The sequence below is a fragment of the Narcine bancroftii genome, chromosome 14 (genome assembly GCF_036971445.1).
Source record: "Narcine bancroftii isolate sNarBan1 chromosome 14, sNarBan1.hap1, whole genome shotgun sequence".
Lineage (NCBI taxonomy): Eukaryota > Metazoa > Chordata > Chondrichthyes > Torpediniformes > Narcinidae > Narcine > Narcine bancroftii.
This window is the reverse complement of record NC_091482.1, coordinates 4,681,811-4,700,579: the sequence shown is the minus strand read 5'-3', so window position 1 is coordinate 4,700,579 and position 18,769 is coordinate 4,681,811. Positions and strand designations below refer to the sequence as shown.

Genomic DNA, 18,769 nt, shown 5'->3' with positions numbered 1-18,769 from the left:
TTTAATGACATGAAACTCTGCCATAGGAGATGGTGGAGTCAGTTACAATTGTATGTTCTGGTGAGAGATAAAAACTTAAATGGGCAAGGTATAGAAGGATGTCAACATCATGCAGTCAAACAAGATTAGTGCAAAAGGGCAAAATGATCAATGTGTGTCAAAGGGCATGTTCCTCTGCTGTACAGCTCTGACATCATCAAGTTAAGGATTTAAACTGTATAGTCAATGGCACACTGAATAAATCAGGAAACTAGAAGAAAGCTTATGAAGGTATGAGGTACTTCTTACTGTAAAACTAAACAACTTGAAGAAAAGGCACATGCCAAGTTTTATTCAATGTTGGGTTTTTCGATGCAGAAAATGGTGGTTACTTCACTAAAATTCCCCACGATGGAACAAGAAGATGTTGGATTCTGCCTATGTTGCAACTCCACAATCAATTTTATCTTCATTCTGCCACTGGAACTGATAAGGGAGAATTCTAATTCTTCAGGCTAATGTAGTTAATATTTTGCCTGTGTCAGTTATGGGGAATTTGATAAATTACTTCCTTGTGTGTCATTTTCCAGCTTGAATAATTTGAAAGGGCCCATTGACAGAGACAAATGATCGAACTGCCTGCCAGTCTCAATGGTTGGGATAAACGTGCAATTCTTGGGTCATAAAAAAATGGAGGAGTGATTATTGTGAATTATTTGGAGAGAGAGAGAGAAAATGCCTGTATTTTAAACACTAAATAGTTACAGAAAACATTTGAAGCCCTCAGTTCAGCTTTGCAGTTGGAGCTGCACATCTGCTGAAGAAAGGGAGACTTATTTTGCAGCTGGACATGATTTTAGATGCGAGGGAATGAAAGTGAGACAGCTCTGCCCTTTCAGAATAGGACTTATTGTCATGAATATGTCACAAAATTTGTTTTGTGGCTGCATCACAGTGCAAACGTTTATAAAACCACCGTACAAAATAAATTAAAAAATAATAGTGCAATAAAAAGTCAAAGTGAGGCGGTGTCTGTGGTTCATCGTTCATTCAGGAATCTGATGGCAGTGGGTGGGAAGCTGTCCTTGGGCCGCTGGGCTCCTGTACCTTTCTCCCGATGGTAGAGTGGAGGGCGTGGCCTGGATGCTGGGGGTCCTTGAGGATAGAGGCTGCTTTCTTATGATGCCGCCTCTTGTAGACGTCCTTAATGGAGTGAAGACTGGTGCCTGTGATGTCACAGGCCGAGTTAACAACCCCCTGGCATCTTTGCTTGTTCTGAGCTTTCTTGTCCATTCCAGACAGTGATGCAACCAGCCAGGAAGTTCTCCACTGTACACCTATAGCATCCGCTTAGAACAGAGATGCATGTGAAGAAATATCTGTTGAAGTTGTTGCCATAGAAGGTTGTGGAGGCCAGGTCGTTTGGTTTATTTTTGGCAGAGATTGATAGGTTCTTGATTAGTTAGAGCATCAAAGGTTATGAGAAGGCTGCCATTTAGTGGGGCTGAGTAGGAGAATGGATCAGCTCATGATTAAATAGCAAGGCAGACTCGATGGCCTGAACAGCCTACATTTCTGCTCCTATGTCTCCTGGTCTTGTGATATAAACCATGTGCAGGCAGAAGGGATTTAATTTAAATTGGCATCACGGTCGGCATAGACTTGGTGGGCTGAAGGGCTTGCACTGCACTGAGAGTTAAAGGTTTGGCTCATGCCTATTCTGTCAACGTGATTTATTTCTCCAAGTTGATTAATATCAAACAATGACTCAGCAAAGTTGACAGATTGCAATGCATTACACATCTGTTGAACTTCAGGTTAGTAAATTTGGTTTTAGCAACTGCAACTGGGGTGGAGAGTGATTTCATGTTCTCTTCTGGTGTAAAATGATCTGCTGAAAGTCATTTGCCAAGCTGAAGTACCATAAGTGGTGCTGAAGTAGTTTTATGCATTGAATTTGCTTTCCCATGGCAGATAATAAAACTGCAAATGACCTTGTTGTGAGATATAATATATATAAGTACACAAACAAACAAATAAATAAATAAATAAATAGATTGATAGATGACACATGAAAATCAGGGTGGGTTAATCAGTTTTCAGATGATACAAATATGAGTGGAGTTGTACACAGTATGGAGGGCTATTCAGTCACCTTTATTTATCGTTCATACCATGCTCACACAGTAAAGGTGAGATGGCATTTCTCCAGGACCACAGAGCATATCTAAATAGATATAAGTTAAAGTAGAAGTTAAACATATAAAATATTAAATATTAAGATGTTAACTGTAAGAGTCCCTGGTACCAAGGTTCTCTATGCCCATATGTTCTGGGGATTCTGTTGCCCACTCTGGACCTAAGGGCCCTAATGCTGCAGTACCTCCTACTAGATGGAAGAAGGGAGAACAGTTTACTTGAGGAGTGTGTGAAGTACTTCACAATGTTTATTGCCTTTCATCTGCATCAAGTGTTGTAGATGTCCTTCATGGTACAAAGAAAGTCCCCAATGATCTTTTCTGCTGACTTCACTTTCCTCTGAGGTCCGAGGAGGTGCAGCTTCCAAACCAGGCGGTGATGCAGTTACACACGATGCTCTCAATACATCCTCTGTAGAATGTAGTGAGGATGGAGGGTGGGAGATGAACTTTCCTTAGCCTTCTCAGGGAGTAGAGGCACTGCTGGGCTTTCTGGGCTGATGTGAACAGAGAATTGGCATATTGTGTTTAATTCAGATAGTGTAAGGTGTTGCACTTTTGGAGGTCAAATGAAAGGGGAAAGTTCACAATTAATGACAGGAATCTGGAAAGCACTGATGTTCAGAGAGATCTGGGGGGGTTCAGGTTCAGATTTATTGTTAGAATACATACATGACATCACATTCAACCCTGAAATTATTTTGCCTGTAGGCAAAGGAGAATTATTAGTAATGCAAAAAAATGTGCACAATATACAGATTTTAAAAATTGTAAGCAAAGTGTTCAATGCAGAATTTTTTAAAAAAAACGGTGCAAAAGTTTAAATGAGTCCCTGATTGAGTTTGTTGTTGAGTCTGATGGTGAGGGGGGAGCAGGTGTTCCTGAACCTGGTGGGGCGAGTCTTGTGGCACCTAGACCTCTTTCCTGTTGGTAAGGTGTGCTGGGTGGTGTGGATACCTTGATGCTTGCTGCTGCTCTCTGATGGCAGTTTTCCCGGTAGATGTTCTCAATAGTGGGGGAGGGTTTTGCCTGTGATGTCCTGGGCTTTGTCCATTGCCTTTTGGAGGCCTTTACACTCAGGGGTATTGGTGTCCCCATACCAGACCATGATGCAGCCAGTCAGCACACTTTCCACCTCAGACCCTTGAATGTGGCTACACAAGTAGGCAAGGTGATTTTTAAAAAAGGCATATGGTATGCTTGCTTTCATTGGGTGGAGCAATGAGTACAAGTGTAATAAAGTCATGTAACAACTACCAGTATATAAACCTTGGTTAGGACACATTACATGGAGAACATGGAGGGTTTGGAAAGGCTGCCAAAGAGATTTACAGGGATGGTACTGTACTTGTGTTTATTCAACTGTGAGAGAAATAGTGTAGACCAACCATAGGACTCTGCTCATAGTATATGGCCCCCTTTCCTGTGAAGCAGTCAAGTTTTGGCTTCTTCCATACTTCTCTCCTACCAATTACATTTAAAAAAAAAACATAAAAATGTTTGTTACGTGTGGTGAAAAGAAAACAAAGCTTTTGCTTAAATGTTCTATGCCTCCCCTCAGAGGGCTGTAGAACCCCCGTTAGGAATGGCTGGTGTAGACTATCAATCTTATCTCCAGGGTTAAAAAATATTATGTATTGGTGCACAGTATTTAAGGGTGGGGTGGAGTAAAGTTTTTTTCCCCATGCAGTGTGAGGTGCATGGAACCCCAGACAGTCCACGCTACTCTTCTTGGGTACTGGGATGATGTCCTTTTGAAGCTGGTAGGAACCTCTGACTGCCACAATGAAAGGTTGAAAATGTCCGTGAACACTGGCTAGTTGGTTGGTGCAGATTTTCAGTACTTTGCCAGGTACGTTGCCGGAATCTGATGTCTTGCGAGGGTTCACCCTCTTGAATAATTTATCACTACTACAATTTGACTAGCCTACTTTCTGAAATCACAGTAATTTCCTTCATGTCTGAGGTTCCTTTCCCATTTCCAGCATTCCTTTTCTACCACTTTCTCTCTCATTTCCACCCCCCTCCTAGACTTATCACTCTTCCACATTTGGTTTCATCTGTCTGTCAGCCACACATTATCAATCTGTGTCTCTTCTCCATCTTTCCATTCCTCTTTTCCATCTGCTCATGATCTTTCTTACCAGCTTGTCACACACTGGCCTGTCTGCACCCTTGCTTTTCCCTCTCTGACCCAACTTTATTTGCCCATCCTCACCCTCCATCTTGCCTTTTTAATTAAATGAATTAATTAACAATTAATGTTAATATTTATCTAATTAATTTATTTGAAAAGTAATTAATAAAAAAGCAATTATTTGGCACAAGTATAGTCAAAATTTTGATGTGTTTAATTACCAAATACACTTATCTCATTAGTACAAAACAATGGGTGCATTGGAATTTCTTCTCAGAGGGAAGTGAATCACTGGAATTCTCAACCCTTGAGGATGGTAATGGCTGGATCACTGGAAACATTTGATGAAGTAGCAAATAATTTTTTTTAAAGATTAGGGAATAAAGAGCCTTGTGGACTTGGCAGATCTGCCATGATCATAACAAAATGTGGGGACAGGCCAGGTGCCTTATTCCTAATTTCTTATACAAATATATTGTAACATTGGAGCTTGCTGTTTGGGATTTTTGTAGTATGTTGAAGGATTTTCTTTGTTTTTTTCAATAGGATCTTCCCACCAGAGCAAGGTTGGCTGTTCAGAACTTGGTGCAAAAAGTTGGTTTCTTTGGCATCTTGGCATGCGCTTCCGTAAGTACAAGATGAAAAGTTAATAAGTCTTGTAATCTAAAATGGTGACTCCGATAAAAGAAGAAATGAGCATAATCCTGCCTTGGAATTTCAAACGCTGCATATATAAACCACTGAGTGCATTGCTTGTTTCTCCTAGTTATTGCAATACATTTAGCTCCCAATAAATCAACTCCTGTTTGAGTAGTTAAAGGACCGCAACAGATGCCATCTTCAACACAAAGCCTTGGAGCACCTGGAGAGCAAAGATACATACATCAAGGATGCTCTTTATCGACTACAGGTTGCCATTTAACACCATAATCAGCTCAAAACGGATTGGCAAATTCCAGACCTGGGCATCAATACCCGAGTAATTGGATCCTGGATTTCCAGACCACAATCGACAAGGATTGGCAAGAACCTCTCCTCCACAATCTCAATCAGTACCGGAACACCACAGGACTGTGTTCTTAGCCCCACAGCTCTACATGCTTTACACTTATGAATGTGTGGCTCTGTACAATAATAACAGCATCGACAAATTTTACAATGATACCACAGTAGTGGGTTGTATAAGAGGGGGTGATGAGTCAGCATATACGAGGGAGATTGAAAACCTGCCTGAATGTGTACCAACAACAACCTCACACTCAGTGTCTCCAAAACCAAGGAGCTGATTATGGACTTGAAGAAGGGAAAACAAGAGGTGTGTGATCTAGTAATCATTGGGAGATTAAAGGTAGAGAGGGTGAACATATTTAAATTTCTGCCTGTCACTATCTTGGAGGATCTTTCCTGGACCCAACACAGTCATGCCACCGTGAAGAAAGCACATCAGCACCTCTACTTTCTGAAGAATTTGAAATGACATCAAAAACTTTGACAAACTTCTACAAATGAGGGGTGAAAAGTGTGCTGACTGGGTGCATCATGGTCTGGTGCCACAAGACACGTACCATCAGGTTCAGGAGCCAGTTGCTACTCCTTCACCATCAGGACTGCATCTCCTCAACAATAATCTTTTAAGGACTCTTACGTTACACATTATGTATTACGGAATATTTTATTTTTGCTGTAGTATTGTTCAGTCAGTTAATTTACACATCTTTTCTTTGTTTACATTTTTCTCTTTTGTATACAGCAAAACCCCTGATATCTAGCACCTCTGGGGAATGGTAGATTCTGGATAAGCAAGTTTTCCGTTTGCTTGAGGCTCACTCTTACAATGGCGAAATAATACATTTGCATTAAGAGTAAACAGTTTAAAAGACAAAAATACTTTGGTACTTACACTGAACAAGCTTCACTTGCATGAATATATAAACCTTAAAGCATTTTACATTATTTTCAGTCACATTCTTTGAAAACATTTAACCATTGCTGCATTTGTAGGTTTAGCTCCCTCCACGGAGACACCCGATAGACGAACAGTAGAGGGCGGTACGGTTAGTGTAGTGGTTAGCAGTTTAAATCCCATGCTGTCTGTGAGGAGTTTATACATTCTCCCTGTGTCTGCGTGGGTTTTCCCCAGGGTACTCGAGGATTATTCCCAAAGCCTTTCCCATGGGTGGATCTCGCTACAAAGCAGTGGAGGTTTCAAATCAGAGCTTTCCCTCTCCTAGATGAGTTACCATCCATGATTAACAATTCCCATCTCCCCAGAGCAACTGGTTTCAAGGTGTCAGTGGCCCGCCTTTGCCCCTTCTTCTGTCAGTAAGAACTGCTCCACCGGGCAGAAGAACCATGCCACACATGAAGGCCAGGATTTGGACATGGTTGTCATAGGCTGTTTGAGACACATGTCGTGAAAGTCATTTGTGTATCAGTGGGAGCTCAACCCCACAACCACCCTTTGACTATGACAACCTTTAGAGCCAATTTACACGTAAAAGCCTTGCTAATATACTTGGGGGAAAAAAAGATTTACTAAACAGGGATAAGGAGACACTTTAAGAGAATCACCCAAATGGTGAGTGGCATCAACCAGCTTTTCATCCTTTGAATTTTATTCATAAACAACTTTATTCAAACAGCTGTTATGGGCAAAGCACGACTGAAGCTCTCCACTGCCTGAATATTTACTCTCATGTTCACCAAAGGATTATATGTTACCTCAGAAAATGTTTACTTCTACAATTTTAAACTTTTATTTAAATTTTTATTTGTTCTTATTTATTTAAAATTTATATATTTATTTTCTTCATTTTTTTTCCCCCTGTTGCTTGAATTGCAGATAACAGGGGTTTTTCTGTTCATATTTTTTCTTGACGACAATTTTTTGCAATACCGATAAGTAGAAATTCTCTTTGGCCCACAAGAAAAAGAACCTCAAGATTGTATATGATGTCATCTATGTATTCTGACAATAAATCTGAACTTTTAACTATGTACAAGCCATTTGAAAATGATTTTTAAAAATTTTCTTTTAGTATGTCAGCATTAAAGCATTCAACGTTGCCAACCTCTCTCAAAAAAGCTCTTTAGTGTTAATATTGGATTAATTGAAATCCTGTGCGAGACTGTTCCATGAATTGATAGATTGAGCTTGTAATTTTACTTATTATTTTTTGACTGTGCAGTGTGCAATGGGCACCTACTGGTTAATGACTGATGTAGGGTTTGAATGATTGCAATGCATTCTTATATTTGTTAATTCAACTTTTATTTTAACCAAGACAGCTGGTTGGTTAGGTCATCGAGTTCCTAATTTCTCGAACCATTTTGTGCCTTGAGATATTGCTCGTTATTTTTTCCAAAAACAATTTTACTGAAGCATTGCTATCTTGCAAGCAGTGCACTGAATATGGAAACTGTAGTTTAAGACTGCATGGTCTTAATGGGTAAAGCAGAGAATGTTCTTATATTAATGATGTTAATTCATCAACTTTGGAACTAGCTTCCACCTTTGCCCTCAGATTCTCTTGGACTATTTCTGATCCTTCTTTCTGGATCTGTCTTCATCTCAGAAGACGAACTATTCACTACAACCCCACTGACAAACTATTACTACAATCCCACTGACTCCAATATTCATCTCTTGCACTACACCTCCTCCACCCTAGCTCTTATAAAGATGGCATCCCTTTCTTTCAGTCTCAGTCTCCACCACATCTATTCTTGAGATGAAACAGTTAAAATGTATTCCTTTTATTTTCAAGAAACCTGGCCTCCACTGTAATTGATGGAGTCCTCTCCTGCATCTTATCCACATCCCCCTCTTTGTTCTCACCCTACCTCCCCCAGACAGAACAGAGGTAGAGTTCGCTTGGTTCTAACTTTTCACCCAACCAGCTTGTTATCTCCACTTGTCAGCTCTGTCATAAACTCCAGCCTTCCCTTCCCCTCCTGGTTCCACCTGCCTGTTGTCTCTTTCTCACCTGGACCCATCTGTCACTTGCCAGTTCCTGCCTTACCCTTTCTCCTCAGCAATCTGGCATTCACATGATCCCAGACCTTGTACAAGGTCTTGACCTGAAAAGTCAACTGTCCATTCTTGCCTAACTTAATAAGTTCCTTCAACAGTTTGGTTTTTGGTCCATTTTTCAGCATCTGCACTCTGTTGGGTGTTACATTTTAAACTTGAATGAGATTGAATCCAGTTTCAACATGTGGTAGCAGGACAATAATTTTCCAATTTGTTGCTTTCTGTTTGCCCTACAATTTTAACAGGGGAGGAAAAAAAATCAGAAATTAAATCAGAATTGTGTTGGAGGCAGGATTAACTGTGTGCAAGATGCACGATTAGACTTATATCGACATCTTTAATGTACAGAGGAGATGGTGTAAAAGCTATCTTTGCTTTGTTATGGTAATAGTGTAACATTCCAGATTACTTTTTTTCTTTTGCCCTTCTATTCCTAAATGTCATCATTGTGTTACAGATTCCCAATCCCCTCTTTGACCTGGCGGGAATAACCTGTGGACACTTCCTTGTTCCATTTTGGACTTTTTTTGGTGCAACCCTTATCGGAAAAGCTGTCATAAAAATGCACATCCAGGCAAGTATTTATCAAGTCAAATGGCGTATAAATGTTATTTTCTTAGATACCATGAAGATGTGATATATATTTTCATTCATTTTTTTTACTGAAGCAATTTAACGCCTTTTTAAAATTTTCTTCAACTTAAATGGGCAGCAAGGATGGCATAGCAGTTAGCACATCGCCATTTCAGTGCCACCAATTGGCATGAGTGTTTGAATCTTGCGCTGTCTGGAAGGAATTTGTGCATTCTCCCCATGTCTGCGTGCGTTTCCTCCAGGGGGACCAGTTTCCTCCCGCCCTTCAAAATGTGCCAAGAGTTGTAGGTTAAGTGGGTATAATTGGACAGCATGGGCTCGAGGGTCAATAGGGCCTGTTATCATGCTGTATGTACATGTCTGTAAGGCATTATGCTCAAATACACCCCAGAGTTCAACATTCAGTGGCCTTAATTGAGCTTTAGAAATTTGAAACAAATACTGAAAATTATTGGATTGCATCTCTCAATATTAGTTTAACTACCTCTGAACTGTCCATTGATACATTTCAATGTTAAGATTTCTATTTTATTCTCACCTCATTTTGTGGTGAAACTGGGGAAGGAAACTGAGACCCAGTTACAAGATGAATAATTGAATGGACTAGCTGATATTAAGAGGATTGGTGGGAGAAACATCCACAATAAATACTTTCTGGAAAGTGCTCTGAGGCAGGGGTGGAAACAGGGCCAATCAAGAAGAAAATTAGATGGTGGTTGAGAGGAAATAATTTGCTAGGTTATGGTAAAGGAACATGAGCTGACTTTCCTTTGGTCCTGTAGTAAAATTTAAAAGCTGAATGTATTGAAGTATAAAAGTCTGCAGACTCTGTGATTGCAGTAAAAACACCAAAATGCTGGGAGAAACTCAGCAGGTCTCACTGCATCCATTGAAGGTAAAGATATATTACCTGTGTTTCTGGCCTGAGCCCTTCAAGGTATGAGTCAAAAAGCAGGCAGGCGCTTGAATTAAAAGGCTGGGGAGAGGGAAGAGAAAGAGCAGAGAGAGGAGCACAGACCAATAGACATAGGGTGATAATTGGACAGGAGAGGAAAGGTGAGAATTGATTGGGGAGCGGGAATTTTCTATTAAAAGTGTCTCATTATTAAGGTTTTCATTTAGCTCAAGCACATTTCCATGTCTTCTCAAAGATTCCAGGGTTGGTAGTGAAGAATATGTCTTGAAGAATATTCCTAATTGCTCAGAACAAAAAGGATATGATGACATGAAGAATTGATTTGATCCAGACTGATTGTTCCTTCGAGAGCAATGGTCAAATGAAAACTAGGAAAACCAAAGATAACTGGCAGAATAGATGTGGAAAGTTGGTTGGTTGGTGTGATAGTACAGTTTCTATCACCAATGTATATATGTACCTACGGTAATGTAGGATGACTGTGATTGGCTGAGAGTGTAGCCACACCTACTGGCAGGTCTTAAAGGATTGCTCCTAGCCAGACCAGGTCATTCTGGACTGGTCGACCTACTTGTATATGCTCCAGTCTTTTAGTTAATAAAAGCCTTGGTTTGGATCAACAAGTCTTTGGTTCTTTTGACACGCATTACAGTTGGGAATAGAATAGTCTTTGTAAAATTAAATATTCCAATCATTTCAGCTGCTTCTAAAGATTGGGTACGTGGCTTCAAGAGCAAAATATAAGAAATAGTGTAAGTAAACCATTTAGTCTTTGGGTCTGCTCCCCCAGATGGATGATATTTCGCAGAATTTCAAAGATATACAGTTCTTTTGAAGGAAATTTTATTAATCACCCAACTAAATAGCTGATGTCTGATTGCACTTTTTCTTGAACTCCTTGTCCTGGACTCTTCAAGCAATGGAAGCTTCCTCTGATCATCTCCCCCTTCAAGTCTACAGAAGTTTCATGTTTCATGCTCAGGTCTTCCAGCAGGGATGTAAGGAGGAAATCCAGAGTGTAAGCTTTGTACTGAAGCCATCCTTGTAGGATAATCCTTTTATTACGGAAATCAGTGCATGTCTATTCACTTTGCTTGAAGACCAAACTTGTAACCCTTAGTCAATGTTGTATCAACGTGCACATGAGAAAGTTGCACAGGGTATGCACTCCTTCAAAATTCACTCAGTCAGTTCCATTTTCTTTCCAAATGTTTGGAAATCTGTTGATCTTTTTTAATTTAACACAAGGACTGAACTTCCACAGCTATTGGGGTTGGAGAATACCAAAATTCACCTCTGAGTCTTGGCCCAAAATGGTCTCCCCTTATTATGAAGTAATGTCTTCTGAACTTCAATTCATAAGCCAAAGGAAACATCCATGTTTTTCAAGCCTGTTGAGCTCTTTAAGTATGTTTTATTCCTTTCATTCTTCTGAACGCCAAAGAATGTAGTCCAAGTCTATTCGATTTCTCCTTCTTTGGAAAACCTGCTATCCCTGGAACCAGGCAAGGTAGTCTCCCTTTATGACAAATGCATTCTTTCATGGGGAAAGGAGGCTGCTATTGCACACATTATCCAAGATGCATTCTCACCAAATCTCAAAATAATTGCAAAAATACTTCTTCACTGCTGCAATATAGGCTAATGTAGGTTTATTCTACCATTTGCCCTTTGAGAGTTGCTGTATTTGCATGTTATCCTTCAGTGACTTGAGTACAATCACCTGTATCAGTTTGAATGCATCTCTACTCAATCACTCATCATTCAACAAACAGTCCACATTATTTTTTAAATAAGCATCAAAGTGAATGATCTCATTTTTTCCACATTGTATTGAATCTATCATGGTACTGTCCTCTCATTCAGCTTGCCCCTTTCACCTTGATGCCTCTTTATGTCCTGCTTCATACTAAGCAAGAAAATGGGACTTTCCATTCTCTGAGCTAAATCATTCACCCAGATCTGGGGGATCACAGCACATTTAAAGGAAGCCATGGACTGAAATCCTCAAATATTTTTAATGCTTTTATGGAGTCAGTGGGAGAGAGGTATGGAAGAAACCAACTAAACTTTACTGCTTCACAGGGAAGGGGGCCCATAAACATTGAGCATAGTCCTAAGGTAACCATAGCCAAAACAAGATTGAGAACGGCTGGTCTCGATCAATGGTTTTCAAACTTTTTCTTTCCACTCACATTCCACCTTAAGTAATCCCTATACCATAGGTGCTCTGTGATTAGTAAGGGAAAAAAGGAAAAAAGGTTGAGTCCACTGCTCTAGACCCAATTGTTATTGAAATATTTTGCTTGAGAAAAATTGTCAATGGCCCATTTCCTTTCGAGTTATGAAACCTTGCACATAACAAGTCAATTAGATATTGTTAAAACAGTGGTTTTCAAACCTTTTCTTTCCACTCACATACACCTGAAGCAATCACTTAGAAATCACAAAACACCTATTACATAGGGATTACTTAAAGTGGTATGTGAGTGGAAAGAAAAAGTTTGAAAACCACTGGTCAAGATGGAGAAAAGCTAAGATCCAAGCACCATTCCATATACTTGAATGTCACAGCCTACCAAACTGAAAATATTCCATTTATTCACATTTTTGCATTCTATCTCGTAACTAATTATCATTCTGTGTCAGTATAATTATGGTTTGTTAATCAAACTTTCAGATGTTAATGAAAGTCTACCAAAAATCCAAATAAATTGCGTCCTCTGGTTCCGCATTTTACTTGACAATCAGAATGCTCCCATCATTCAAGTCAAACACAAATTTCCTTTTGCTTTATCTAAATTGGCTCTTCTAAATCCTGTTATTGTTTTTAAGGGGTTTTCTTGTTGTATCCTCTTGACTGTTGCATGTTTTCTACCCCTAGTGTTAGTCTCACAGGTTAATAATTTTATTGTCCCTATTTTTTTCAAAATATTGGCACTACCTTTGCTACATGCCAATCAACAGGAACACTTACCGAATCCCAAACTTGGGAGATTATAGTGTAAGAATCATCCTTCACTGTCGTCTTCTTTTAAACTGATAGTGAATTCCACCAGTTCCTCATTTATTCTGTAATCTATTTGGCAGGTTTTGTTTACTTCCATTCCCATTTCCTTTATTACCCTTTATAAATATACAGTTGCTGTAAGGGGTCTACTTTTTTCCTTGCTTCTCTTTTTATGTACGTTTAAATGCTCGTAACCCAATTCTATGTTTCTTGCTAGTTTTCTCTCAATGTTTTATCCTGTCATTCTTTAACAATTTTTTTAGTCCAATTTTGTTTTGAGATGCACCCAGTTTTTCTGTTCTAGCTAATTTAAGACTTTTCCTTGAATGTAAGTAACATTCCAATTTATCTTGTCAGCCACCAATGAATCACTTTTCCTGTTTGTATATTTGTGATGAGAGCTGTTTTTAGCAATTTATTAATTATTTAAATGTATCCCATTCTGTCCACTGTTAGGCCTTTCAGTGCATTCTCCCAGTCAACCGCAAACAACCCATATCTCATTAGGATGGCCATTTCCAAATTTCCAGAAAAGGAGGGCATGCAGGTCAGCAGCAGAACAAGTCTAATGGGGGAGGGGGCATTAGAAAACCACAGGTGGGCAGATGGGGGGGTGCACTAACTGCCGTTCTAAGACTCTGTCAGCTGGGGGAAAGTGAGGTCATGTTTATCATGTGCTTATGCTAGTAACGTTGGTGCTGTGGGTGGGGAAGCACAATAACTCATTTGAGGGGGGTGATGCCTGTGAAAGCCCCCCCCCCACCCTTGGTGCTGGCCCTGAGGTTATCAACTTACCATATACATTAGTGTGTTTCTAAAAAAAAAATTTTTATAAAATTTAAACCATATTGCAAAAACAACAGATGATCACCTTAGTTATTTTATTAAATAAAAATTCTAACATTAAACTTTTTTTTGCCTATATGTAAATCCAGCAGAAACCTAGCCATTTCAAACAAAAATCAGTAATTTTCTGCTCGAACCCTATTTGATGATTTATCATTCTGCATATTATAGATAATACCTGCATTCACACAGTATAAATAAAGTACTGAAATAATGAATATGGAGCCTCAAAGCCAGTCACAACTCCACTCGACGTCAAAGTGCTGCCGATCACACCAGTTCCACCATCTGTGGTCCACTGCTCACACGCCAGCCAGTCCCAGTTAACTTGCCCACTGCGCTTGCAGTGGCCAGCCCTGGTCCACCAATCCATCGCTCATCGCGCAAGCTACACCCCAAAATGGAGGGCAAATTAACATCGGACTTGAGGTGGCACTGGACTGGCCAGTCTAAAACTGGTTGTCTGGCCACCCTATGGCTCATGCCTTCATAGTCTCCTTTGTTAACGTTGAAGACACTGTTCTCAAACTTTGTCAAATTCTTCTAATTACTCTTAATTTCCAATCCTTTGAGAAGATTATCATTTACCCCCTTGCACAAAGACATTTTCCCTTGTGGTTCTTGACATATTAATCTAGCAATTCCCTGGAGCATAGAAGTATGCAAAACTGAGGAGGAAAGATGGGATGAATGGAAGCAAGCTTTTTCCTCAGAGATTAGGTGAGAAAAGAGGATGAAAGCTGAAATGTTTAAAAGGAATTTTAGGGGGTAACTGCTTCACACAGGGAGTAGTGAGACTGGAACGAGCTGCCAGCTGAAGTGATGAATGCGTGTTCAATTTTGACGTTTAAGAAATGTTTGGAGAGGTGCATAGATGGAAAGCTAAGGACAAGGTCACTGGAACAAGACAGAAAAGTTTGGCACAGACTAGATGGGCCGAAGAGCCTGTGTTTCTGTGCTGTTGTGTTCCATTGTTCTAAACCATTTAGAAATGCATTCCATGATTTCAATTTCCCAGTGCTTGTTTTTCTCCTTTTCATCGAAACAGTGTGGTTCCCAATATTTTTTGAAATTTTTTTCCGTCTTTTGTGATGATGGGTACAAGTTATTCACTTAGTGTATTTCCTTGTGCTCTATTATTTCAGTCTCTGGAGTGATCAACGCTTGCTCATGGTCAATCTTCCTCTGAACATCCTTACTAAATGTTAAACAATCTGTCTGTGGTTGTTTTAAATAAAGGGGTAAGATGAAGCTTGGTTCTGAAATTCGACACTGAGCCTTGTCCTACATCAAATTGAATTAAATATGAGCAGGATTGTGAAGGTACAGTGGTACAACATTTTAGGAGGTTCAGCACTTAGAGGGTTGAAGTAACTTGATGTATTATAAAATTAGCTGTTCTTGAAATATGCAAACACGTTGCAGCTTACACTGTAACCTCGTAGATTTTCCTCTAACCTTTCAATCCTACCATGTGCTCTCATGCGACGTCTTTGCTGAATCCATTGTAAAAGTTCTTGTTTTCAGTTTAGTAAGGAAGGTATAATTTGTTTGTTTGATTTGTCTGATATGTCCTCAGAAATATCTGATAGTCGAAGGGCCCAATCTTGTTCCTCAGGTGCACAAGTCTGTTGGTCTTAGCCTGGGTGCCATTGAGTTGCTTCACCGTGCCATCATTCCATACACCGTACGTCATTCCAGATTTCTGTTTGCTGGCTTCTCCTAGCAAAATCCCTTTGTGTGAATATTGAATTTCATTCTTTCACGCTTCTACTTTGGATAAATGCTCTGCGGGGTGATTAAAATAAAGTACAAAACCAATGTTTGCCTTTCAACTAGGTGGTTTAAACCTGCTTGGAACTGCTGCAGTTTACAAAATGAAGGTCCTCTAATAATAACTCAAAAAGAAATGAGAACACAAGATAGTGAACAATGAAAATCAAAGCATATCCTGATGGTGCAGAAATTGTTAGCAAAAGTATGGAGCAGAAACTGGAACAGAAGTGAATATGGCAAATTGAAGTGAAGGCTCTTTTATCTGAATGCAGCAGTTATAATGAGATGGACGAATCGATGACATAAATGGAAACAACAATTTCATAGTTAAGCAAAGATGTGGTTACAGTGACCAAGACTGGGAGCTCATAATTTCAGATTCTTCAGTGCTTGAAAAGGGACAGGGAATCACTCACTGGAAGATGGGTGGGGAAAATAAATGACCATCAGCCCAACAGAGGCCTTCATTTGCCAGGGTTCACTGAGGATTCCTGCTGATTGACCACTATCCAACTGGAAGTTAAATGGACATGCATCCACAGACCAGCATTATCTGATGCTCTGTGCTGTTGAAGTTTTAAAAAAATATAATGTGATGCAGGATCTTATCTGAAGTGTTGGAACATTTATGTTAAGGCAAAATTTGTTTTACTTTGCTCTGGGAATAATAAAGTATTAAGTTTTATTCTTGGAAAATTGGGCTTGTCAATTTTTTAACTTTGTTCTTTGTAACATGCAAGATGGAATAACCCTCAAGAGAAAACTGTTCAGGGCTTTCTCTTGTGAATTCAGATTTGTTTACTGTGGAAAGGGAGTTGATTTAATTAGGTGGTTACAATAACTGAAAATAGAGCATTATTCTTTGGGGGAAAAATCAATAGTGTGGGAACGGTATGTTTCAGATTTCAGATTTATTGTTAGAGTACATACATACAGTCCTGAGATTAGAACATAGAACAATACAGCACAGTACAGACCCTTCAGCCCTTGATGTTGTGCTGACCCATATTCCTTCCAAAAAAAAGTACTAAACCCTCCCTACCCCATAACCCTCTATTTTACTTTCATCCATGTGTCTGTCTAAGAGCCTCTTAAATGCCCCCAATGTTTCAGCCTCCACCACCATCCCGGTAAGGCATTTCAGGCACCCACAACTCTGTGTGTTTTTTAATAAAAAACAACCCTACCCCCTGAAACTTCCTTCCCTTCATTTTGCTGATCCTGCCCTGGGAAACAGGCACTGGCTGTCCACCCTAACTCTGCCTCTCATAATCTTGTCTACTCTCATCCTTCTACGCTCCAAAGAGAAAATTCCCAGCTCTACTAACCTTGCCTCATAAGACATCTCCCAATCCAGGCAACATCCTGGTAAAATTCCTCTACACCCTCTCCATAGCTTCCACATCCTTCCAATAATGAGGTGACCAGAACTAAACACAATACCCTGTGTGGTCTTAACAAAGATTTGTAGAGTTGACACATGACCTCTCTACACCTGAATTTAATCCCCTCCTAATGAATCCCAACATCCCATAGGCCTTCTTAATTATCCTATCAACCTGTGCGGCGACCTTGAGGATGTATGGATTTGCACCCCATGTCCTTCTGTTTATCTACACTCTTAAGCAACAAACCATTAATCCTATACTCAGCTTTCTGGTTTGTCCTTCCAAAATACATCACCTCACACTTATCCGAATTGCAGTCCATCTGCCACTTTTCTGCCCAACTCTGCATCCTGTCTATATCCTCTTGTAATCTTCGGCAACCTTCAGCTCCAACCACAACTCCTCCTCCAACCTTCATATCATCTACAAACTTTCTGACCCACAAAGAGCAGGGGTCCCAGAACAGGTCCCTGCAGCACTCCACTCGTTTCTGACCTCCTGGCAGGATACTTTTCTTCTACTACGTCTGTTTTCTTACTTCAAGCCAATTTTTTATCCACACGGCAAGGTTTCTGAATGAGACTCTCATGGGGGATCTTGTCAAATTTCTTACTAAAATCCATGTAGACCACATCAACCACCCTACCCTCATCAATTTCTTTTGTTACGTCCTCAAAAAACTCAATTAGGCTCGTAAGGCACAAGCTTTCATAGAAACATAGAAAATAGGTGTAGGAGTAGGCCATTTGGCCCTTCAAGCCTACACCGCCATTCATTTTGATCATGGCTGATCATCCACTCAGTACCCGGTTCCAGCTCTCTCTCCATACCCCCTGATCCCCCTAGTCAAAAGTACTAAATTTAACTCTCTCTTAAATATAGCTATGGAACTGGCCTCAATCACTTCCTGTGGCGGAGAATTCCATAAATTCACCACCCTCTGAGTGAAAATTCTTCCTCATCTCAGTCCTAAAGAATTTCCCCTTTATCCTTAAACTGTGACGCCTGGTTCTAGACTTGCTCAACATTGGAAACAATCTTCCTGCATCTAGCCTGTCAATTCCCTTAAGAATTTTGAACGTTTCTATTAAATCTCCTCTTAATCGTATAAACTCCAGCGAGTACAAGCCCAGTCATTCTAGCCTTTCTTCATATGCAAGTCCCGTCATCCCTGGTATCAATCTGGTAAACCTTTTCTGGACTCTCTCCATGGCAATGATGTCCTTCCTCAGATAAGGAGACCAAAACTGAACACAATACTCCAGGTGAGGTCTCACCAAGGCCCTATACAACTCGAATCCTCTTGATATGAACGCCAACATACCATTCGCCTTTTTTACTGCTTGCTGCACCTGAATGCTTCACAAAGCCATGCTGACTATCCTTGAGTAGACTGTACTTATCCAAATGCTCATAAGTTTTATCCTTAAGAGTCCTCTCCATTAATTTTTACACCACTGACACAAGTCTCAGTGGTCTATAATTCCCAGGATTCTCCCTATTACCTCTTTTAAACAAGGGGAGTACATTTTCCATTTGTCCAATCCTCTGGCACTTCCCCTGCGACCAAAGATCATAGCTACTGCCCCAGATATCTCTTCTCTCACTTCTCATCTTGCATCCGGCCTCAGGACTTATCCATCTTGATGTTTTTAAGAAGATCCAACACTTCCGCTTCCTTAACCTCCACATCGTCCAGCACATATGCCTATTCAATTTTGACCTCACTGTGAACAAGGTCCTTGTGAATACTGACATAATGTATTCATTTAGGACCTCCTCTGCCTCCAGGCACATGTTGCCTCCCTTATCCTTTCACCGCTCTATCTTCATTCTTGTCATCCTTCTGTTCACATTCACTTTGAGCGCCTTGGGGGTCTCCTTAATTCTAC

General features: G+C 40.1%; 1 protein-coding gene across 6 annotated transcripts in view; it reads left to right on the top strand.

The window, feature by feature from the left end:
• Positions 1-18,769, top strand: part of rps6kb1a (ribosomal protein S6 kinase b, polypeptide 1a) — a 211,542-nt gene that overhangs the window by 79,698 nt on the left and 113,075 nt on the right. For all 6 annotated transcript variants that reach the window (XM_069910978.1, XM_069910976.1, XM_069910977.1 and 3 more), the window contains 2 exons: positions 4,861-4,941; positions 8,805-8,921. In XM_069910978.1, coding sequence (XP_069767079.1) covers positions 4,861-4,941; positions 8,805-8,921 — 198 coding nt within the window. The remainder of the gene's footprint in view (positions 1-4,860; positions 4,942-8,804; positions 8,922-18,769) is intronic.